We start from the raw sequence: 17688 nt of genomic DNA, 5'->3' as shown, positions 1-17688 counted from the left end.
AGTACATACGTGTGTTTTCCAATTTTCAATTCTTGTTTGTGCTGTGCGAACAGCTGTTGGCTGGTTAGTCACTTGCCAGTGTTCGAAAATTGCAAAACAGAATTTTAATCTTGAATTTGGTGTCACACTGGCCGGTTCACAGTGGAACGCGTTTATAAACTGTTGACTGCGCGTCGTCGTGTACACCAAATATTTGTCGTCGCTCTTGTTATTGTTGCACTCCATTAATACAAATTTAGTGGATGTTTTATCATATTTAGCTCGTAAATATAACTATTGACACGGCTCTTGCAAACTTCATGTCAATGGCAAACCCCAAAATTCGGTAGTGTTCGAAATATGCGCAGATCGTTTAACCATAAACTGATGTTCAAACATGTAAACTCATATATAAAAGAGTCTGGTTTTTTATTATTTTAATGAGAAACGTGAAGCTTTGACCGTCGCCAGGGAATTGCATCTGTTGCTCAACGAACAACAGCAACAACAACCCACCGATGCGACAAGCGGCAATGTTTTCATGCCAAAATGTAAGTTCAATGCGCATACACCTACATATGTATGTATGTATGCATGTAAATACATATGTACGTAATAAATTCCAAGCACTTATCACAACAACAACCACAAAGACACGAACAATAAAAGCGAAACTGCTCGACGCCTTATATTTATTTATAGCACACATTTATGTATGCATACATTTCTATTCCCATTATAATAACAATTTCTTGCCAAACAAGAGCCAATTCATTTATTGAACTTTTATTGTTGCTAATTCCATGGCAAATGCGCTAATACGTTAATTAATTGCCAAATTAGCGCAATGCTGTCATTTGCAATTGAGCAGTAAGACGCTAAAAAGAAGAAGAGAACATACAGACACCCAATCAACACACACACACACACATACGCACACTAGTAATTGATAAAGGCGCCCCAGTTCCAACTGACTTCCAGTCCCCAACGCCAAGAATGATAAATAAAAAGGAATAACCAAACACAATGCACGACGCCCAACGTCCATGGCGCCTTGGGCGCGGCAACCGCAGGGCCAGCCTGTGGCAGCGGGCCAAGCCTTATCAAATTACGGGCGCGCTAATTGATTGTGTAAACAGAAGATAAAGGCTGCCAGCTGTGGTCGTTGACAATATTTGCTGGCATAACATTCTTGAGTAGTTGTTAGTTTACAGAACCAGTTGGCTTTAATGTGTGGCATATATTTGCAGTGCACGCTGCCTTTGCTGCTGCTGCTGCTGCTGTCTGGACACGCATGCGCACGCCCAGAGCAGTTATTGCTGCCGGCATCTGCTACGGAGCAGGCCCAATCCCTGCCAGTGGCAGGCGAGAACACATCCACGCCATCACCAGCTGCTGCCCCTGAGCTCAAGCGACCGCCGCCAGCTGATGGAACAGTCAGCACAACAGCCTCCCCGGCAGCCGCTGCTGAGCCGCAGAAGCCACAACTGCCGGTGCAGGCAGCTGCAGACACCGGAAGCGAGTCTGCAGGCGGACCAGGTGCGGAAGCAGCCACTCAGCCCGCCATTATCAACGTGCCGATCACGACATCACGCGCTGCAGCGCCCGAACTACCTGAATATCTGAAGAATTGCTTCTATGCCGAGGAAGAGTTATGCCTTAATTGGCATCGTCAAGATATTGGCAGTGACGATGCCGGCGTCGGCAATGGCGCAGCTGCAGAGAGCAGCAACAACAACGGCCAGGCAGAGCCCACCGATGCGCTCTCTTCAAATAGCTCCAACTCATCCAGCCTGACTCCTCATGGCAATGGCAGTCAGGGGCCACCTAGTCACCCAAATCCCCAGAGTCGTGACATAAATAGCTGCCCATGTCGGGCGCATCCAGTGCGTGCTAATTCCTGGTACTGTTGCAACATAACGCAAATCACGATGATCTCAAGCTGTAGCAACATACTCAACTGGACAAATCTGCATGTACGCAACCTCAGCGCGCCGTTAATGGATTTGTCCAACTCCATTTATCGGTCGCTCCAATCGCTCGCCGTCACCGACGGCAATATCAGTCAACTTATCAATGGCTTCCCGCGCCACAGCTCGCTCAAGTGCCTCAACATATCCAATAATAATATTGAGGAAATTGAATCGAGGGCCATCAAGGATGTGCCACATTTGGAGTTCTTCGGTATTGCTCAGAACAATTTATCGCGTGTGCCGCATCGCAATCAAAACAAAAACATTGCCCTAGACATTAGGTGAGTGAAATGGTTTCCTTTAATAGAATTTTTATCTTGATTTAGACTAATTGCCAATAAACTTACATATTTCAGCGGCAACCAAGGCCTGCTCTGTGAACCCCTCAACGAGGTCATCTACAGCGACTCCTTTAACTTTGTCAATCCCGAGAACTCGTTCTGTCTGTACAATGCCACGCATAAGTGGTTCAACTCCACGGATTACATGTCCATTAAGCAGCTGGAGCGAAACAAACAGTGCGGTACCAAATGCCCGGTAATACCCAACTTTGGAAACTGCACCTGCAAGTCTGAGAGGATTATGATCGTGCAGGGAGATCAATCGAAGCCCATTTGTCATGTGGACTGTTCGAATTTGGGTCTAGTGGAGCTGCCGGCCAAGCTGCCGGACAACACATTCACCCTGAACATAACTAACAACAAGATCAGAAGTCTGGGCGATCACTTCCACACAAATCCCACATATCATAACATTGCCAAATTGATGGCAGACAACAATCAGATCTCGTCGATATACGAGTTCGAGGGCACCAAGTTCCTTGAGCACTTTCAGCGTATCTACATGAGGAATAATTCTCTGAGCAAGGTCAGTATGCAAGACGTATTTTTCGTTTATTTTTCTGCTCGAAAGTTCCGAGAAATATGTATATTGTCTCGCAATATGGAGCGAATAATTCGTGTTTAGTAATGCCAATTTTAGTTTCATAATCATGAATATTCACTTTTTTGAGATATTTTAAGCAAATAATATGCTAAAAAGTTATGTATCGTGTTTAAAAATAAGGGAAACTACTTTTTTGTTATCGGTTTAATATTCTATTCAAGCCAAGTGTTGAACGGAGAAACAAATAATTGAAGCTATTACGAGGTGAAAAGAATCGATCATATACATACATACATTTGTATTGGCATAAAAATAAGCATACTTTTTATTTATAGTATCGGTCTATTAAAATATTTGTAACTGTTCACAGATTCCTGAATATTTTTGTTTCATAATCACACAATTCTTTTAAGCATGAATATTGACTTTATTGAGATATTTTAAACAAATAACAAGCTAAGAAGTTAAGTAGCGTGTCAAAAAATAATGGAAACCACTTTTTTGCTATAGATTTAATATTCCATTCAACAAGTGTTGAAGCCGAAAAGAATTGATCATATGTATATTGTCATAACAATAAGCATTCTATTATATTTGTAGTATCGGTCTATTAAAATATTTGTATTTGTTTACAGATTCCTGAATATTTTTTAAACAATGCGCTAATGGACACCGATATTGGACGTCGCATCTATTTAGGCGGTAATCGGCTGCAATGCGATTGCAACTCGGCCAAGACGCTGCAGAACTGGCTAAAGGAGCGCAGCACTGACATACCAGACTATATGGAGATACGCTGTCGCAACCTACCCCAGAGTGTCATTGAGTTGCAGGAGACGAAGCTGTGCCAATCGCCGCCAGACTGGACCGACTATATTTATTATCTGATTGCGGCCGAGGTCTTCCTTCTGCTGGCATTGATCACCAAAGTGTCATACGATTATTGGGTGTTCAAGACAGCTGGCTATCTGCCTTGGCCGGCCAGCAAGATGCCCAAACTTCCTTGTGACTGGCTGTGCGAGTCCTAGGCGAGCAACCATATGCGCTTGATAGCGAGTAATACATGTGCCTTCTATATACCCCAAGCTCTAGTGTTACGACACTTGTCTAAAATGTCGCTTGAATAGGATATTTATAGGTTATTTTCACTGTTAACACTCCTAACACTTTATTTAACGCTTAAGTCTGCTCGAAAACTAAAAGTTCTTTAGGTCTTTTCCAAACACACAGAAGATACGTTGAAAGTGCAATAGCAGCTAAATGATATAGTTGGCCGATCTATGTCTAATCGTTTTGACAGCATTAGGTATAATAAATGAATTTATATATACCCAATAATATCAAATATCTTGAACAACAAATCGTGTTTTCATGCAAAGACTCTGTTTTAAACTCATTAAAGCAGCCCGATTAAGTTGGTTCTGACTAGTTTCAGCTTTAAATGGAGTATTGATGAATTGACATGATCATTACATTTGGCCTTCTTGGCCTAAGTATAGGCTCATGCAAAGGCCTCTGCCATATCTATCTATTCTGATCATATTGAATCGTCTCTTTGTGCGGACTGCCATACTTTATTCTAAACAGCTTCTCACTTAAGTTACGAACATTATAGAAGCACAGACTTCACAGTTCCACTATCATTATTTTATAAGTGGTTCGGTTTGGTTTGGGGATCATCCACCAATTTGTGCGAAATTTTGATATTCCTCATATTCAGTTTAAAATAAACATATGTATAACATATCCGTAAAAACCAGTTCTGAAAATTGTATGTATTGTGAAGAAGAAGAAATTTGTCATGCTATGATTGAATATTGGTTTTTAAAACTACATTATGAACTGAAATAAAGCTTTCCAACCAATTAAATAAACTGCTGTACATTAAAACATTTATTAAGAATTTTCAGAATTGGGAGAACGCCTGATAATATTTAATTGAAAAACAAGTGTCTTACCACCATTAGGATACAATATGTTGCTTTATAAGATATAACAAGTGTATCATTTTTTTTAACAACTTTTTTTTATGCGTATGTATCGTAATAAATGGAAATGCCAAACTAATTCATTTCAGCGTTTTTAATATGAGAGGTCTTGATTTACATTGACATTTAATTTTTTATTTAAAATATTTTTAACTTCTTTTTAGGTAACAAATTCTTTTTTACAGCCTTTCAAAAAATGTTTCAGCTATGTCGAGAATAGGCCATGCACATTTTTAAAATTATTCAAAATCATTAAAAAAGGATTTTAAAACATTTAGTTCATAATTTTCGCTTAATTTTTAATAGTTTACATATGAACACACCCTCCATAGAGAAAGTTACTATGCTGTTGCTTTTCCATTTGAATTATGAAGGGAGCGCGCGCAAGGACGCCAAACTCACAGCTGGCAGTGCTGGCAATAAAACAAGGCATTGCCACACCAAAATGAGGATGATTGCGGGCCAATTATTGGCTGGCCATCCCCCAGACGACACTGTCTGAGTCTGCCACAATGGAGGAACGCGCCCTCATAGCGAACATTGCGACAATTATAACCAAGGACATGCTCATCGATGGAGCGCACAAACGCGCTAATGCTGGCATTGACCTTATGGCCGCTCCAAGCTGCTATCCACTGTTGGCGCCCAATGACGATGACGAGGCCGAAGCCTTTGCGCTAATGCAGCAACAACAACGGGCTGCGCCATCAACAACCATGAAGAACAAGAAGCTGAAGAGACGATCTATGCCGGCCGCAAGGCAGCGGAAATTACCGAAGCTGCAATGGAAATACGCAGAACTGAACTTGCTACACCGCTACGTAGATGCCGAGTTCGAGTCATATTTGCATATTCGGAAGCTCACTTTTCTGGTAAGTGGACGTACACTGTGACCAACTCCCAATGTTGCAATGCATCTTGACCATTTACAGAGAATCCAACAAACGCTGGAGGAGACGCTGCAGAGGAATGCGTTGCCGGGCGCACCCACACCACAAACGACACTGTCGCTATCTATGTGGAAACTGGCCACCGACGAGCACTTCGAGGAGATTGCCCGGAAGTTTCAGCTGCCATGGTCGCTGTGCCAGCAGGTGGTGCGCAGCTTTTGGCACATCATATCCGACAACTACGAGAGCTTTATTAAGTGGCCCAACTCGTTGGCGGCACAGCAGAGCACGCTGCAGGGCTTCCAGCAATTTCCACAGCTGCGCTGCTTTCAGCAGCTCTTTGGCGTGATTGCGCTCAAGCGGCTGGATATGTTCTTGGAATGCGAGCACGCTGAAGTGGCTGTTGTGCTGCAGTTGATATGCAATGCAGAGGATAAAATCATAGACTGCTACGTGGAGCTGGCGCAGGACTACAGCTTCGAGGAGTCGCCCATAGGGCAGACGCTGGCGCTAAATGCGCGGACCATGCCCGCGGGCTCCTATCTCATCGGCAGCAGCGCCTTTCCGCTGAAATCCTATCTGATTCGGCCCATTGAGGCAGAGTGCTTTCGCAAGGATGCCGTGTTCAATGGCCTTCTGGAACCGGCCTTCCGATTGGCCGAACGCGTCCTTGATGCACTGGCGCGTCGTTTCAACGCTCTCTACGCCCTGGAAGCGCGCGACCTGAACGAGGTCCGTCTGATTGTGGAGAGTATTTGTGCGATGCACAATCTCTGTTTGGAATTCAGTGACGATTACTTAGAGCAGCAGTCGAGTGAAGCACCGGAGGATCAGAAATTCAGCTGGGGAAGTATTGTCAAGGAGTTCAAGGGTAGCGAAAAGGATGCTAAGGGCGTGCGACGACGTGTAGAACTGCTGGATGCATTGGTAGCCTTAGAAGAGGGAGACTGAGTAACAACAAATAAATATTTAATGACAAAAATTCTCTTTTTTTCTCATTTTCGAATGCAGTACCGAAATTGGTAATATTTACGAATTCCAACCAATTTATAACCTTATGAGCGTTATGATTGAAATATTAGACATACTTATATACATATGTATGTATGTTCATGTATGTGGCAGGTCTGGTTCAAATATGGAATCACGATCTGCTTGTTTTGAAATATGAACTGAATTACATCTCCATATTATCAATTATAAAACTAAGCCCAACTAAATAATTAATCTCTGTAAGATCATATGTATATAATATATACATATGTATTATATGTGCAGCCGTTGGTGAAAAAACTTGGGAAACAACAAAAAACTGTGCATCAATCAGGTTTATTTCTTTTTCAATCGGCGTTCAAGCAATCCGTAAACCCTCATGGACGCTATCTTAACACAGTTGTGCGCCGCTTACCAACACTGAAACCTAAACTCTTTGGGCCAACAAAACAAATGCACGTGCGAGTGGAAATTCAAAATATCTTTCTGTGTTAGATTAGTAAACAATAGCAACAAAATGGATGTGCATGATGTTTTTAGACAACTAACCGCAGGTGTACGCTTCAGCAGAAAACGTCAAGTATGTAGTAAATGGAGTCGTTAAAGTGGAAACAATAAAACTAATAATAGGCTTGCATTTACAGGTGCCGGTAAATAACCAACAGCTAAAGAATCCTTTATCAAACGCTGTAGAAAAGCCAAAGAAAGAGGAGCCGGAGAAAAAGCGCATTAAGGTTGAGGAAGAAGATGTGGAGGCACCAGCAGTTGATTTCCGCCTACTGGATGGCGACGAAAGCGTCATACAGCCCAAGCTTAAGAAACCGAAAAAGCAAAAGGAAGGCACTGCGGCAGAGCAGGAGGAACAGCGCCAGGAGGAGCAAAACAATATCTTTCGAAAACAACACAATATCAGCGTGTTGGGGAAGCATGTACCGGCGCCAATTGAAAGCTTTTCCGAGCTTAGTAGCGAACCGTATAAGCTGCTGCCGCGCCTTCTGCAAAATCTGCTAAACTATGGGTTTGCAGAGCCCACGCCTATACAAATGCAGGCCTTGCCGGTGCTGCTGGCGAACCGACCCCTGATGGCCTGCGCTCCCACTGGCTCTGGTAAAACACTGGCTTTCCTCACACCCATTATCAACGGCCTGCGTACACACAAGACGAGCGGATTGCGAGCTCTCGTGCTGGCGCCCACACGGGAATTGGCCCAACAAATCTATCGTGAGTGTGTGGAGTTGACGCGTGAAACAGGTCTGCGAACGCACTTCATCAGCAAGGTGAGCGAGGCGCGTCATCACTACGGACCTGAGTGCAAACAGAAGTACGATATTCTGGTATCGACGCCGAACCGGGTGCGTTTCTTGCTCCAACAACAACCGCCACTTCTGGACTTGAAAAGGTAAGCGATGACTATTCCCCACCTAGCCCTCCTTGCTTAATATCTTGCCCGTTTGATGACAGGATCGAGTGGTTTGTGTTGGACGAAGCTGATCGATTAATGGAGGAGGGCCAGAACAACTTCAAGGAGCAGCTAGACGACATATATGGCTCGTGTACCCATCCACAGAAGCGTGTGGCGTTCTTCAGTGCAACCTACACGGTGCCTGTCGCGAAGTGGGCGCTGCGGAATCTAAAGAATCTGGTGCGTGTGACAATTGGTGTCCAAAACAGTGCCACCGATACGGTGGCCCAAGAGCTACTCTTTGTTGGCTCAGAGAGTGGCAAACTAGTAGCGATGCGCGAACTGGTGCGGCAAGGCTTGCACCCGCCGGTGCTGGTGTTTGTACAAAGCAAGGATCGGGCCAAGCAACTATTCGAAGAGTTGCTCTACGATGGCATCAATGTGGACGTAATCCACGCGGAACGCACGCAACATCAGCGCGACAATTGTGTGCGCGCTTTTCGCGAGGGCAACATCTGGGTGCTTATATGTACAGAGCTGATGGGTCGCGGCATCGACTTCAAGGGCGTCAATCTGGTCATTAACTACGATTTTCCACCAACGACCATATCCTACATACATCGCATTGGGCGCACGGGGCGAGCAGGTCGCCCAGGACGAGCCATAACCTTTTTCACACAGGACGACACGCCAAACTTGCGCAGGTAAGCTATAAATTGGTATTCCACTTACATGCTCACTCACTCCTATTGGCCTCTGTAGCATTGCACAGATCATTAGAAACTCTGGCGGAACTGTGCCGGAGTACATGCTGCAGATGAAGAAGGTGCGCAAGTCCGAGGCCAAGCTTCGTGCCAAGAAGCCGCTGGATCGTGATGATATCAGCACAAAAATACGCCCCGAAAAACTAAATGGCGAATCAGGGAAGTCGTCCAAGAGCTCAAACGAACCAGGAAAATTTGTAAGGCCTCTAAAAACTGAAAAGGCGAAGAAGCCCAAGAAACATGGCACAGATAAAGCAACTAAAACAAAACCGAAAAAGCTTCCAAAAAAACAGATCGGCAAAAGCAAACTGGTCTCCAATGGCAAGAAGAAGGTAGTGAAGGCCAAACGATCTAAAGTGTAGTGTGTGAACTACTTAGACTATAATTATAATGACCACGAGCCTTTGTTAATATATAAAAATAATTTTAAATATATTACGTTACAAAAAAAACCAAATACTTGTACTTCAGAATAAAAACAACCAGTAAAGGAAACCAAGGAACTTAACTATTCTGCATGCGTGTCTTAAATGTGTAGAAACACTTCATTCCATTAGAAGATAAATAAGAATACTTTTTTCAAAGTATTCTAAGTTGAATAATTTATATTTTCTGTGCTGATTTTTATCCATTCAATTATTAAATTCCGCTCAAATATTAAATAGTCTTATAAAATATATATTTCATGAAAGTCTTGCTTTCATTTCAGTCTATTTGCGAGCAGAATCTTGTTTTTTAAAACATGTTACGAGTTTCCCTTTAAGCTATCAGGTGTTGTAATTGAACACATTTTTATCAATTTTGTATCCGAAATATCCCAAACTGTTTAAGAAATACTACATGAGTATAGGTTGCACTTTTTTAGGGTGATTTCAATTTCTAGAATGTAAAAAAGAATCAAATATTCGAAAAGGAAAGCTACATTTAACAGCATGAATGATGATGAAGTCAAAACTATGCACCGAACACAAATTATTGTTAAAGAAAATTGCAGATCTTTTTAAACATAGTTTAGCAAAGAATATCCATATCTACAAGATGATCGTGATCCGTAATCAGACATATAGGCTATGCAATTCCATTTAGAATATCAAGTCCTCGATATTAAAATAGTGATGATAATCCATCTAAGACCTCTATTTAGATGTGTTAACTCACTCCAGAAAAGTTTCGAATTGGTTACCGAGATAGCCCTATAATTCTTGGAATTTATCTATAGAAACGTTTTGTGTTTAAATTTAAACGCTTTTTGGAAATGATTTTAAGTTTTGAAGTTCAGTAATAACAGATAAAGAAGCAAAATATGTGCACATTCCCTTCCAAAGATGCTTACCGCGTTATAAAGAAACAAACATATGGACCGATCTGGCTCACACAAATATCCAATTAGTATACATGTAAGTGCTCCCAATAAGAACATATATATTTGGTATAGCTTTAAGATTAATATTCAATTTAAAAATTTAGTTATAATCGATGGAATATACATCTGGATGATCTGCCTGCTCCAGCTTAACATCGAATATGTAGAGTAGGAAGCACCAAGTCGGTCCCATAAGATATCGCCTTCTCAGCCTGAAAATGTGTTTTAGAGCAAACTCTTTAGTTACATACAATACGCATATCTCAAAATATGTTCTCTTTATTAGCCGATGCAGGTTATACAGATCCACATACTCCTATACATTTATATAAGTGGTATATATACATACATGCTTATGTGTTTTATTTATAAAGAGTATATGTGTATGTGTCATATGTTTGCTTTATTACTTTTAGTTACTAACATTATTTGTCCGTTTCCTGTTGCAAATAAATATTACACGTAATTATTAAAATAAATACTTTTCGTTTATCAGTTAATATATAGGTTTATATATATTATATATACTCGTTTATATACACATCTAGCTTTTCTAGGTACTGAAGTTGTTAAAATTGAATACAAAAAACAAGTGCAAAGAATATCGCTTATTGTAAAAAAGAGCGAGAAAGGCGCTGTCCAAACGCCAAAATGGGAGAGAGATATATGTATATATATAGAGAGAGAGAGAGAGACAGAGAATCAAATTTAGATAGAGATTCGGAATTGTAAAGGAATTCGAATTGAAGTACATACGTGGAGATCCTTAAGTAATCAATTACATAAATATGCATAAGTAAAAATAAATAAAAACCAATCGATATAATCAAATAAAATTGCACTAAACGGAATGTTCTATACAGAATGTTAAAAGATTTAGCTAAAAACAATTGAAACCCGTGCGGGTTAGACCAAAACATAAAAGATACAATTAATTAACATACATAACATTAGTTGGTTTTATAAATTGTGTTGGGTAGGAGCTCCTGTCGTGGGTTCGTATGGGATGGAAACTATGTGGGGAGGTTATTTCGTAAGCCTGGGGGGCGGGAGAAGGTCAGGGACCGTGTGGTGCATGCCTAAATGACGTTGCTCAGATTCGAGGTGGACGATCCGGTGTTGTGAGCTGATGTGGGACCGTGTTGCATTGCATTATTGCAGTCGTCTAATAGCTGTAAGAGCTTCTGCTTTGTGCGCTTGTCACTACCACAGATGCAGTTTATGAGATTCGTTAATTGCTTAACAGAATACAGTTCGCCATGGCGCTGTTCCTTGATCCATTGCTCGAACTGCTCGGCGGAGAAATAATAGGTTTTGACAAAGACATCCACATAGGCGCCATATTGTGGAAACTTCTGGTTGGATATTAGTTCTAGGAATGACATGAAGTTCGCAAAATCCAATTGCATGAGCGCCCGTCCGCCGGCCGAACATTTTTTCACATTGGAGAAGCTGAAAATGAAGCAGGACAGGCACAAATGAATCATGAAGATGTTGATCATAGGTTTCGCTGAAAGGTTCTACTTCTGGTTCCTTTATCGAAAGGGGAATACTTTAGTCCATCACTAATGGCATAGATTGGTTTTAAACTCTCAGGTATACAAGTATGTATATGCAAACATTTTGTCAGAGCGATAGAATTTCGGAAAGGGGACACCAATATTAACATTTATACAATACTTTGAAATCATATGTGAACTAAAAATATGGTTACACCAGATTTTGCTTATCACTTTGTACTGAGAACAACGCGTTTTATGTTCCTTACCCCTCAACAAGCAAATGCGTAGCTACATGGGCCATCGAGTTCCAGACGTGTGTGTTGGGTATGGGCACCTCTTTGGCTATTTCCTCTAGGCGCATGGCAAAATTCTGTATATTCTGTAGGGGACATTGAAGTGAAACTTTGTTTATAATCACACATATGTATTAGATGTGGACTTACGCGATTCATAACATCACTGTAGCTGCTGTGCTGATGTATCACATGATTCACATCCCATTTGACCTTAGCCATCTGAGCGAGCACTGCTGACAAATCGATTATGTGCGAAGTGACGCATATGTAAACGGGTTTGGCCACATCCGCCATGAAATCTTCGTATTCGAGATAGCTGGCCAGCATTGGACGCTCGTTCGTTGGCAGCAAATGATTTAAATAGTGCTTCAACGTCTGAAACTGCTGAAGCATGCTTTGGCCGGCCTCCACGGCAACAATGCGCTGTTGCAAGCCGTACAGGGTGTCCGGATTAGCCAGCTCATTGTTGGCCTGCAAAGGAAAGACAGGTAGCATGCACACTCTCTTAGTTATACCCACATTAATATTACTCTATTATCAGTTAAAACTCATAAAAATAAGAACATAAGTTAGCTTTGAATCTGTGCTCCAGAAATGTCCAAACATACCCGTGATTTGATTAAAAATCGAGTATATGTTGTATCATTTGACTCATCCATAAAAATATGTATATTATATCTGGAGACAAAGCTCCATTGAAGCAGTTGGGAAACGTGTTGTGAACGTTAAATACCAAGTAGGTGGTCTACTCACCAGCGATGAAAAGTTGAGGGGCCACATCTTGATTTGTTTTAAAACATTTTTCTCTACGGCACGAAATCGCTGCTCCAAACGGGGCGTGTATAAGCTGCCAATGGGCACAATCTGAAAAGGGTGAAATGTTTGGATGTGGCTTGTTATGCAAAATAGCTATAAGGCTTACAGCATCCTTCGCAAAAATATCGTGCACGGCATAGGCGTAGAAGTCGAGCAGCTCCAACATGGACGCGATTATCTTGGGCGAGATGCAGTGCAGCAGTTTGCACATTTGCAAATAGCGGCCAATGCAGCGGAGGACATTGAGGGCCGTGTTGTTCACCAGCAGTTGGCTGGAGTCGTCAAATTCCTTGCTCTGCAGACTCTTTTGTTCTTCGTCGCTCTCCTCACTAAAGTAGCATGATGCTTCGTCAACAATGCCAGATAGAATGTCCTCTTCGAGCATGGCCGGATCCAAGCCGCCATCAAAGGGCGAACTCTTCTCGGAGAAACGCAAAAAGTAACCATAGGAACCATAGATAGAGCTGCCACCTTCCTGTGAGTGCACAGAGACCAGTTCGTCGCAGTTATTGTTACTAATCGGCGAGTTGTTTGCCGAGCTGGACGATGCGAGCAGTGCCACTGGCGGCGACTTGTGGCGACGCAACGTGTGGCGCACTGAACGGAACTCCTGTAATGAGATTAGGATGCATAGACAGTCGTTTTAATCACAACATTTCTTTCAATAGCTGACACCTACCGGTAGCTGCAAAATGTGTGCAAACGAATCGACAGCAGTCCAGGATTCGTTGTCCAGAAAAAGACAAATTTCCTCTACGCATGAGATGTGATAGCGTCGAAAGAACTCTTCGCTCTCCTGCTGCATAGTCTCGATTAGTTTCTCCGACTGCTCTCCGCAGAACTCAATGCCCACCTTTTTCAGGCGTTGAACAATTGACAGCACCTGTATGAACTGGTCATACTTGAGCGTCATCAGGTGAGCACTCTGCAAGAAGATGCAGACTTTCGTCAGTATATCGTTCCATATACGCGACTGGCCCTTTTTCAGCTTTTCCTGTATGTACAAGTCAGGGGACTCGGCTTCGCTTGGATATAATTTGTAGTTGTTGTGCCACATTACAACCTGATAGTACGATGCCAGTATGGTCCAGAATGTCTTACATAAGCTAATCAAACAAGGAATGCTCTTGTCCGCGGTCAGCTGACAGCACATCTGTTCGTACAGCAACTTGACATGCTCATCCGCATGCGGATCGTTGTAGCCACGAAGTACGGCATTCACCGAGGAGTGTATGGCCGAAATGTAGTTGATGTGAAGCTGATCCATGGCGATAAGCGACTTGTTAAGCAGCTTGTAGGACTCCTGCAGCTTGGCATACTTGCGCATGTCAAAATTCAACACCATTTCGTTGAGGACCGTGTCCAGCTGAAACTCCATGAGCATCATGGTTTCCTGCAGCTTTTTGTGCAGCGACTGAACACATGTGTACTCCAGGAACTCCTCGGCCGAGCTCTTGCACTGAAGTAGCAGCGCGATGGCGCCAGAATAGTTGTGCTCCACAAGCAGCTTCTGTACCTCGACATCCGTGGTGTGCTGTTAAAGAATTTGAGAAATAAAGCCGATGCCGATGCTGCTGATTTAACATACATGCACTCACCAGCTTCTTGATGGCGCACAGCGTGTCGAGCACATCCTTGAGCACTTCTCGCTTGCGATAGGATGCGAGAATTTCAAGGCTGGTCGTTGTCAGATTCGTGCGCGCGTAATTTAGATAGGAGCGCGCTTTTTGGCAGGTCCACAGTGACTCCTCCAATTTCTTTTGTGTGTCATTGATGGCAACGAACTCGTTGCTACATGCATTCCGTTGCTCCAGTATATTTTGCAGCACCTGTTTGTTCAGAACTTTCTGCTGTGTGCGTAACTGTGATATAGTCCTTTCGATAAGTTCGTAGTCGACGCCAGCACTAAGCACCTTCTACAAGCACACATTTATTAACGCCTCACATTTATGCAGTGTCCCGACAATCACACTCACCTTCAGTTCGTACAGCTGGGGATTTCTATCAGACATATAGTAACATGGCTCAATGCTTTCCAATATTTCCTGGTCGGATTTTTGTGCATGCGCTGATCCTGGGTCTCCTGCAGTTGGGTCATCGCTATCATTAATGACTGTTGATGGCGCTGTGGCAGTTGCGGCTACGGCTGTAGCAGATAAGGTATCGGCTGTGACAGTTTGTATGAAATAGTCGGAAAATCCCATAGCTGGAATTTTCATTTGTCGGTTCGTCTGTGGGCGCGCGTGTATGTGTGTGTGCGCATGTGTGTGGGATAGAAATTTGTTAGTTGCAGTTCCTGTTCCTGCTTTATTTTTGTTGCTGTAGATCAGCAAGTTCGAACTTACCTGTTTGTGCAGCAGGTCCATAAATTTTGTTTTGAACTCGTCCATTTTGGCCTTGGAGTTCTGCATTTTAAGGCCATGAACGTTATTCGAAGTAATGTGTAAGAAAATACACTTCGAGATATTGTTCACTCCCTCTGCTATTGCTGCTGGCACAATGATTTCTGCCAACTGGATGGCAACGCTCTGTTTGGCAGCCGTGCATGACCTATGGCCATTACTCAACACTGTATTGCAATAACAAGCATGAGCAAAAGAAGGGGAATAGGCCATATTTGTTGAAGTGCAATATTTTATTGCCAATAAGAATTAATATAGTTTAATTTCTAGTTCTGCTTATCACCGTCGTCACATTGTTTTGTTATGTTTGCAACTGCATGTGAGTGTGGCAGCTGCTATCTGTGTGAATTATGCGTGTGTGCATGGTGTCGGACTTTTTCTATCCCAGCATCGGTGGCGTCGAGGAGCATGTTTACAATCTCTCACAGATGCTTTTATCACATGGCCACAAAGTAGGCAGTCCGCAGTCCTTTGTTTTGGTTAGCTAAAATGAAATTTTTGCTCAATATTTACAGGTCATCGTGCTGACACACGCCTACGGCGACTGCAGCGGCGTACGGTACTTGACGCACGGCCTTAAAGTCTACTATCTGCCCATTAAGGTGTGCTACAACCAATGTATTTTGCCCACGGCCGTCTGTAATGTGCCGTTGTTGCGGGCAGTGCTTCTACGGGAGCGCATTGAAGTGGTGCACGGCCACTCGGCGTTCAGTGCCCTAGCGCACGAGGCCATTATGGTTGGCGCTTTGCTGGGCCTAAAGGTGAGTGGATAGCCCACCGAAGGCGATTCATATGTGTACTAATCGTGCGCCTTTGCAGACTGTATTTACGGATCACAGCCTTTTTGGTTTTGCCGACCTGTCCGCAACTCTTACCAATAGGATGCTGGAGATAAACCTGAGTATGGTCAATCACTGCATCTGTGTGTCACACATCGGCAAAGAAAATACCGTCCTGCGTGCCCGTGTGTCCAAACATCGCGTCTCTGTCATACCCAATGCAGTGGACACTGCACTTTTCACGCCAGATCCCTCTCAGCGACCAACCAACGGCACAAGTATGTTAATAGCCAACAGCATGCATTTCTAAGAACTCTAAACTCCAACTCTCTCATGATTTCGCAGTCAATATTGTTGTGGCCTCGCGCTTAGTATATCGCAAGGGTATTGATTTACTGGCCGGCGTTATACCGCGCTTCAAACATACGCCCAACATTAATTTCATCATTGTCGGCGATGGGCCGAAGCGTGATCTGCTTGAGGAAATACGCGAGAAAACAAACATGCAGCATCGCGTCGAAATTGTGGGCGCTGTTGACCATGCCAAGGTGCGAGATGTGCTCGTGCGTGGCCACATTTTTGTGAACACCTCGCTAACGGAGGCCTACTGCATGGCCATTGTAGAGGCGGCCGCGTGTGGGCTTCAGGTCGTGTCGACAAGCGTGGGCGGCATACCAGAGGTGCTGCCCAAGCATTTAATATTGCTCGTTGAGCCCGAAATCGATGCCATACATCAAGCTGTGCTGGTGGCCATTGAGCGCCATCGGCAAACTGTCACTGCCACATCATTGCATGCAAATGACATTGCCTCTGCTGTTTCTGCCAATGGACACATTCCGACCAATGGGCAGCCAAACTCTTCAGCAGGTCGCGTACGCGGAAAACGAAAGGGACGCAAGCTGCTAAAAGCACCGGTGCCTGTGCCAGCGTCGTCGCCAGATGCTCCCACAACTGTCGTGATGCGCGGAGCAGCTGCCGACGAGGACAGTCAAGTAGAGCCGGTGCTCTGTCCGTATCGTTGCAACGAAATCGTGGGCACGCTCTACAACTGGGACGACGTGGCCTTGCGCACCGTCAAAGTGTATGAACGCATAGCGGGCGAGCCCAGTTGGACGCTGGGCCAAATACTGTGCGTTGTAAATAAGTGTGGCGCCTGGTTTCTGGTCTTCGTAGTGATCGCACACATGTTGCTCCAACTACTGGAGCGCTGGCGTCCTTTGCGACATATGGAGATGGCTGTTGAGGTACGCGACCGAGCTTCTTCGCCACGCCGCTTCTAGCAAATAATCAGTTTATTTATACATACATACATATATTTATGAAAAAGTACTATTTATATTGCTGCAAACTACACGAATTGCTTCTGCTCGCCGCAACATGGAATTCTAACTCAATAATAGCAATAAGCATCCTTTCATTCCTTGCCTTCTGGATGCATAAGGATTGTGGAACAGGATTTGTAACCTGGCGCAGCCTCGCAGTTGTTGGCCCGTTCTTCCAAATAATGTATTTAGTCAATTAAATAAATATTTACTCATTGAAAAAATTAGGTGTTTTAAACTCCTTCATCATTGTTTTATAATTAGTTGTGCGTGATTTGTATTAACCTTGTGTTATACATATTTCAAGCAAAGAGTGAAACTACAATTATAAAAT

At 43.3% G+C, this 17688-nt stretch overlaps 5 protein-coding genes across 6 annotated transcripts; 4 read left to right on the top strand and 1 right to left on the bottom strand.

Moving 5' to 3' along the window:
• Positions 1-200: 200 nt before the first annotated feature.
• On the top strand, positions 201-4904 carry LOC115626688 (protein halfway). The gene is made up of 4 exons (XM_030522116.1): positions 201-530; positions 1230-2233; positions 2309-2819; positions 3473-4904. Exons 1-4 carry the CDS (start codon positions 498-500, stop codon positions 3863-3865), a joined length of 1941 nt encoding a protein of 646 aa, XP_030377976.1. The 5' UTR covers positions 201-497; the 3' UTR covers positions 3866-4904.
• Positions 4905-5218: 314 nt separating this feature from the next.
• LOC115626887 lies at positions 5219-6668 on the top strand. Its single transcript, XM_030522397.1, has 2 exons — positions 5219-5697; positions 5758-6668. Exons 1-2 carry the CDS (start codon positions 5338-5340, stop codon positions 6664-6666), a joined length of 1269 nt encoding a protein of 422 aa, XP_030378257.1. The 5' UTR covers positions 5219-5337; the 3' UTR covers positions 6667-6668.
• A 490-nt stretch (positions 6669-7158) lies between these two features.
• Positions 7159-9377, top strand: LOC115626818 (probable ATP-dependent RNA helicase DDX52). The gene is made up of 4 exons (XM_030522298.1): positions 7159-7288; positions 7353-8107; positions 8170-8814; positions 8873-9377. Exons 1-4 carry the CDS (start codon positions 7226-7228, stop codon positions 9234-9236), a joined length of 1827 nt encoding a protein of 608 aa, XP_030378158.1. The 5' UTR covers positions 7159-7225; the 3' UTR covers positions 9237-9377.
• A 1231-nt stretch (positions 9378-10608) lies between these two features.
• On the bottom strand, positions 10609-15355 carry LOC115626802 (syndetin). 2 transcript variants are annotated; one of them, XM_030522271.1, is made up of 9 exons: positions 15197-15355; positions 14828-15082; positions 14450-14764; positions 13531-14385; positions 12958-13461; positions 12789-12899; positions 12183-12506; positions 12006-12118; positions 10609-11689 (listed from the first exon to the last, which is right to left on the bottom strand). In XM_030522271.1, the coding sequence occupies exons 1-9, from the start codon at positions 15260-15262 to the stop codon at positions 11317-11319; spliced, it is 2916 nt and encodes a 971-aa protein (XP_030378131.1). In that variant the 5' UTR covers positions 15263-15355; the 3' UTR covers positions 10609-11316. The 2 variants fall into 2 exon arrangements, with proteins under 2 accessions (XP_030378131.1, XP_030378130.1); XM_030522270.1 differs by having other exon boundaries at positions 10610-11689; positions 14450-14767.
• A 109-nt stretch (positions 15356-15464) lies between these two features.
• Positions 15465-17526, top strand: LOC115626803 (phosphatidylinositol N-acetylglucosaminyltransferase subunit A). The gene is made up of 4 exons (XM_030522272.1): positions 15465-15705; positions 15769-16014; positions 16073-16310; positions 16378-17526. The coding sequence occupies exons 1-4, from the start codon at positions 15604-15606 to the stop codon at positions 17310-17312; spliced, it is 1521 nt and encodes a 506-aa protein (XP_030378132.1). The 5' UTR covers positions 15465-15603; the 3' UTR covers positions 17313-17526.
• Positions 17527-17688: the final 162 nt, after the last annotated feature.

Source organism: Scaptodrosophila lebanonensis, unplaced genomic scaffold (assembly GCF_003285725.1).
Source record: "Scaptodrosophila lebanonensis strain 11010-0011.00,11010-0021.00 unplaced genomic scaffold, SlebRS2 tig00000089-arrow-pilon, whole genome shotgun sequence".
NCBI classification, from domain to species: domain Eukaryota; kingdom Metazoa; phylum Arthropoda; class Insecta; order Diptera; family Drosophilidae; genus Scaptodrosophila; species Scaptodrosophila lebanonensis.
Note: the sequence above shows the minus strand (reverse complement) of the source record. Positions and strands in the feature narration are given on the sequence as shown.

Coding starts and splice junctions, on each gene's coding strand:
- LOC115626688 (XM_030522116.1), top strand. CDS start 498: ATGCGACAAGCGGCAATGTTTTCATGCCAAAAT. Junction 531..1,229: donor CAATGTTTTCATGCCAAAAT/GTAAGTTCAATG, acceptor ATATATTTGCAG/TGCACGCTGCCTTTGCTGCT. Junction 2,820..3,472: donor GGAATAATTCTCTGAGCAAG/GTCAGTATGCAA, acceptor ATTTGTTTACAG/ATTCCTGAATATTTTTTAAA.
- LOC115626887 (XM_030522397.1), top strand. CDS start 5,338: ATGGAGGAACGCGCCCTCATAGCGAACATTGCGACAATTATAACCAAG. Junction 5,698..5,757: donor TTCGGAAGCTCACTTTTCTG/GTAAGTGGACGT, acceptor GACCATTTACAG/AGAATCCAACAAACGCTGGA.
- LOC115626818 (XM_030522298.1), top strand. CDS start 7,226: ATGGATGTGCATGATGTTTTTAGACAACTAACCGCAGGTGTACGCTTC. Junction 8,108..8,169: donor CCACTTCTGGACTTGAAAAG/GTAAGCGATGAC, acceptor GTTTGATGACAG/GATCGAGTGGTTTGTGTTGG. Junction 8,815..8,872: donor GACACGCCAAACTTGCGCAG/GTAAGCTATAAA, acceptor TGGCCTCTGTAG/CATTGCACAGATCATTAGAA.
- LOC115626802 (XM_030522270.1), bottom strand. CDS start 15,262: ATGCAGAACTCCAAGGCCAAAATGGACGAGTTCAAAACAAAATTTATG. Junction 14,386..14,449: donor TGTGCGCCATCAAGAAGCTG/GTGAGTGCATGT, acceptor ATTCTTTAACAG/CACACCACGGATGTCGAGGT. Junction 13,462..13,530: donor CACACATTTTGCAGCTACCG/GTAGGTGTCAGC, acceptor ATCTCATTACAG/GAGTTCCGTTCAGTGCGCCA.
- LOC115626803 (XM_030522272.1), top strand. CDS start 15,604: ATGCGTGTGTGCATGGTGTCGGACTTTTTCTATCCCAGCATCGGTGGC. Junction 16,015..16,072: donor GCGCTTTGCTGGGCCTAAAG/GTGAGTGGATAG, acceptor GCGCCTTTGCAG/ACTGTATTTACGGATCACAG. Junction 16,311..16,377: donor GCGACCAACCAACGGCACAA/GTATGTTAATAG, acceptor ATGATTTCGCAG/TCAATATTGTTGTGGCCTCG.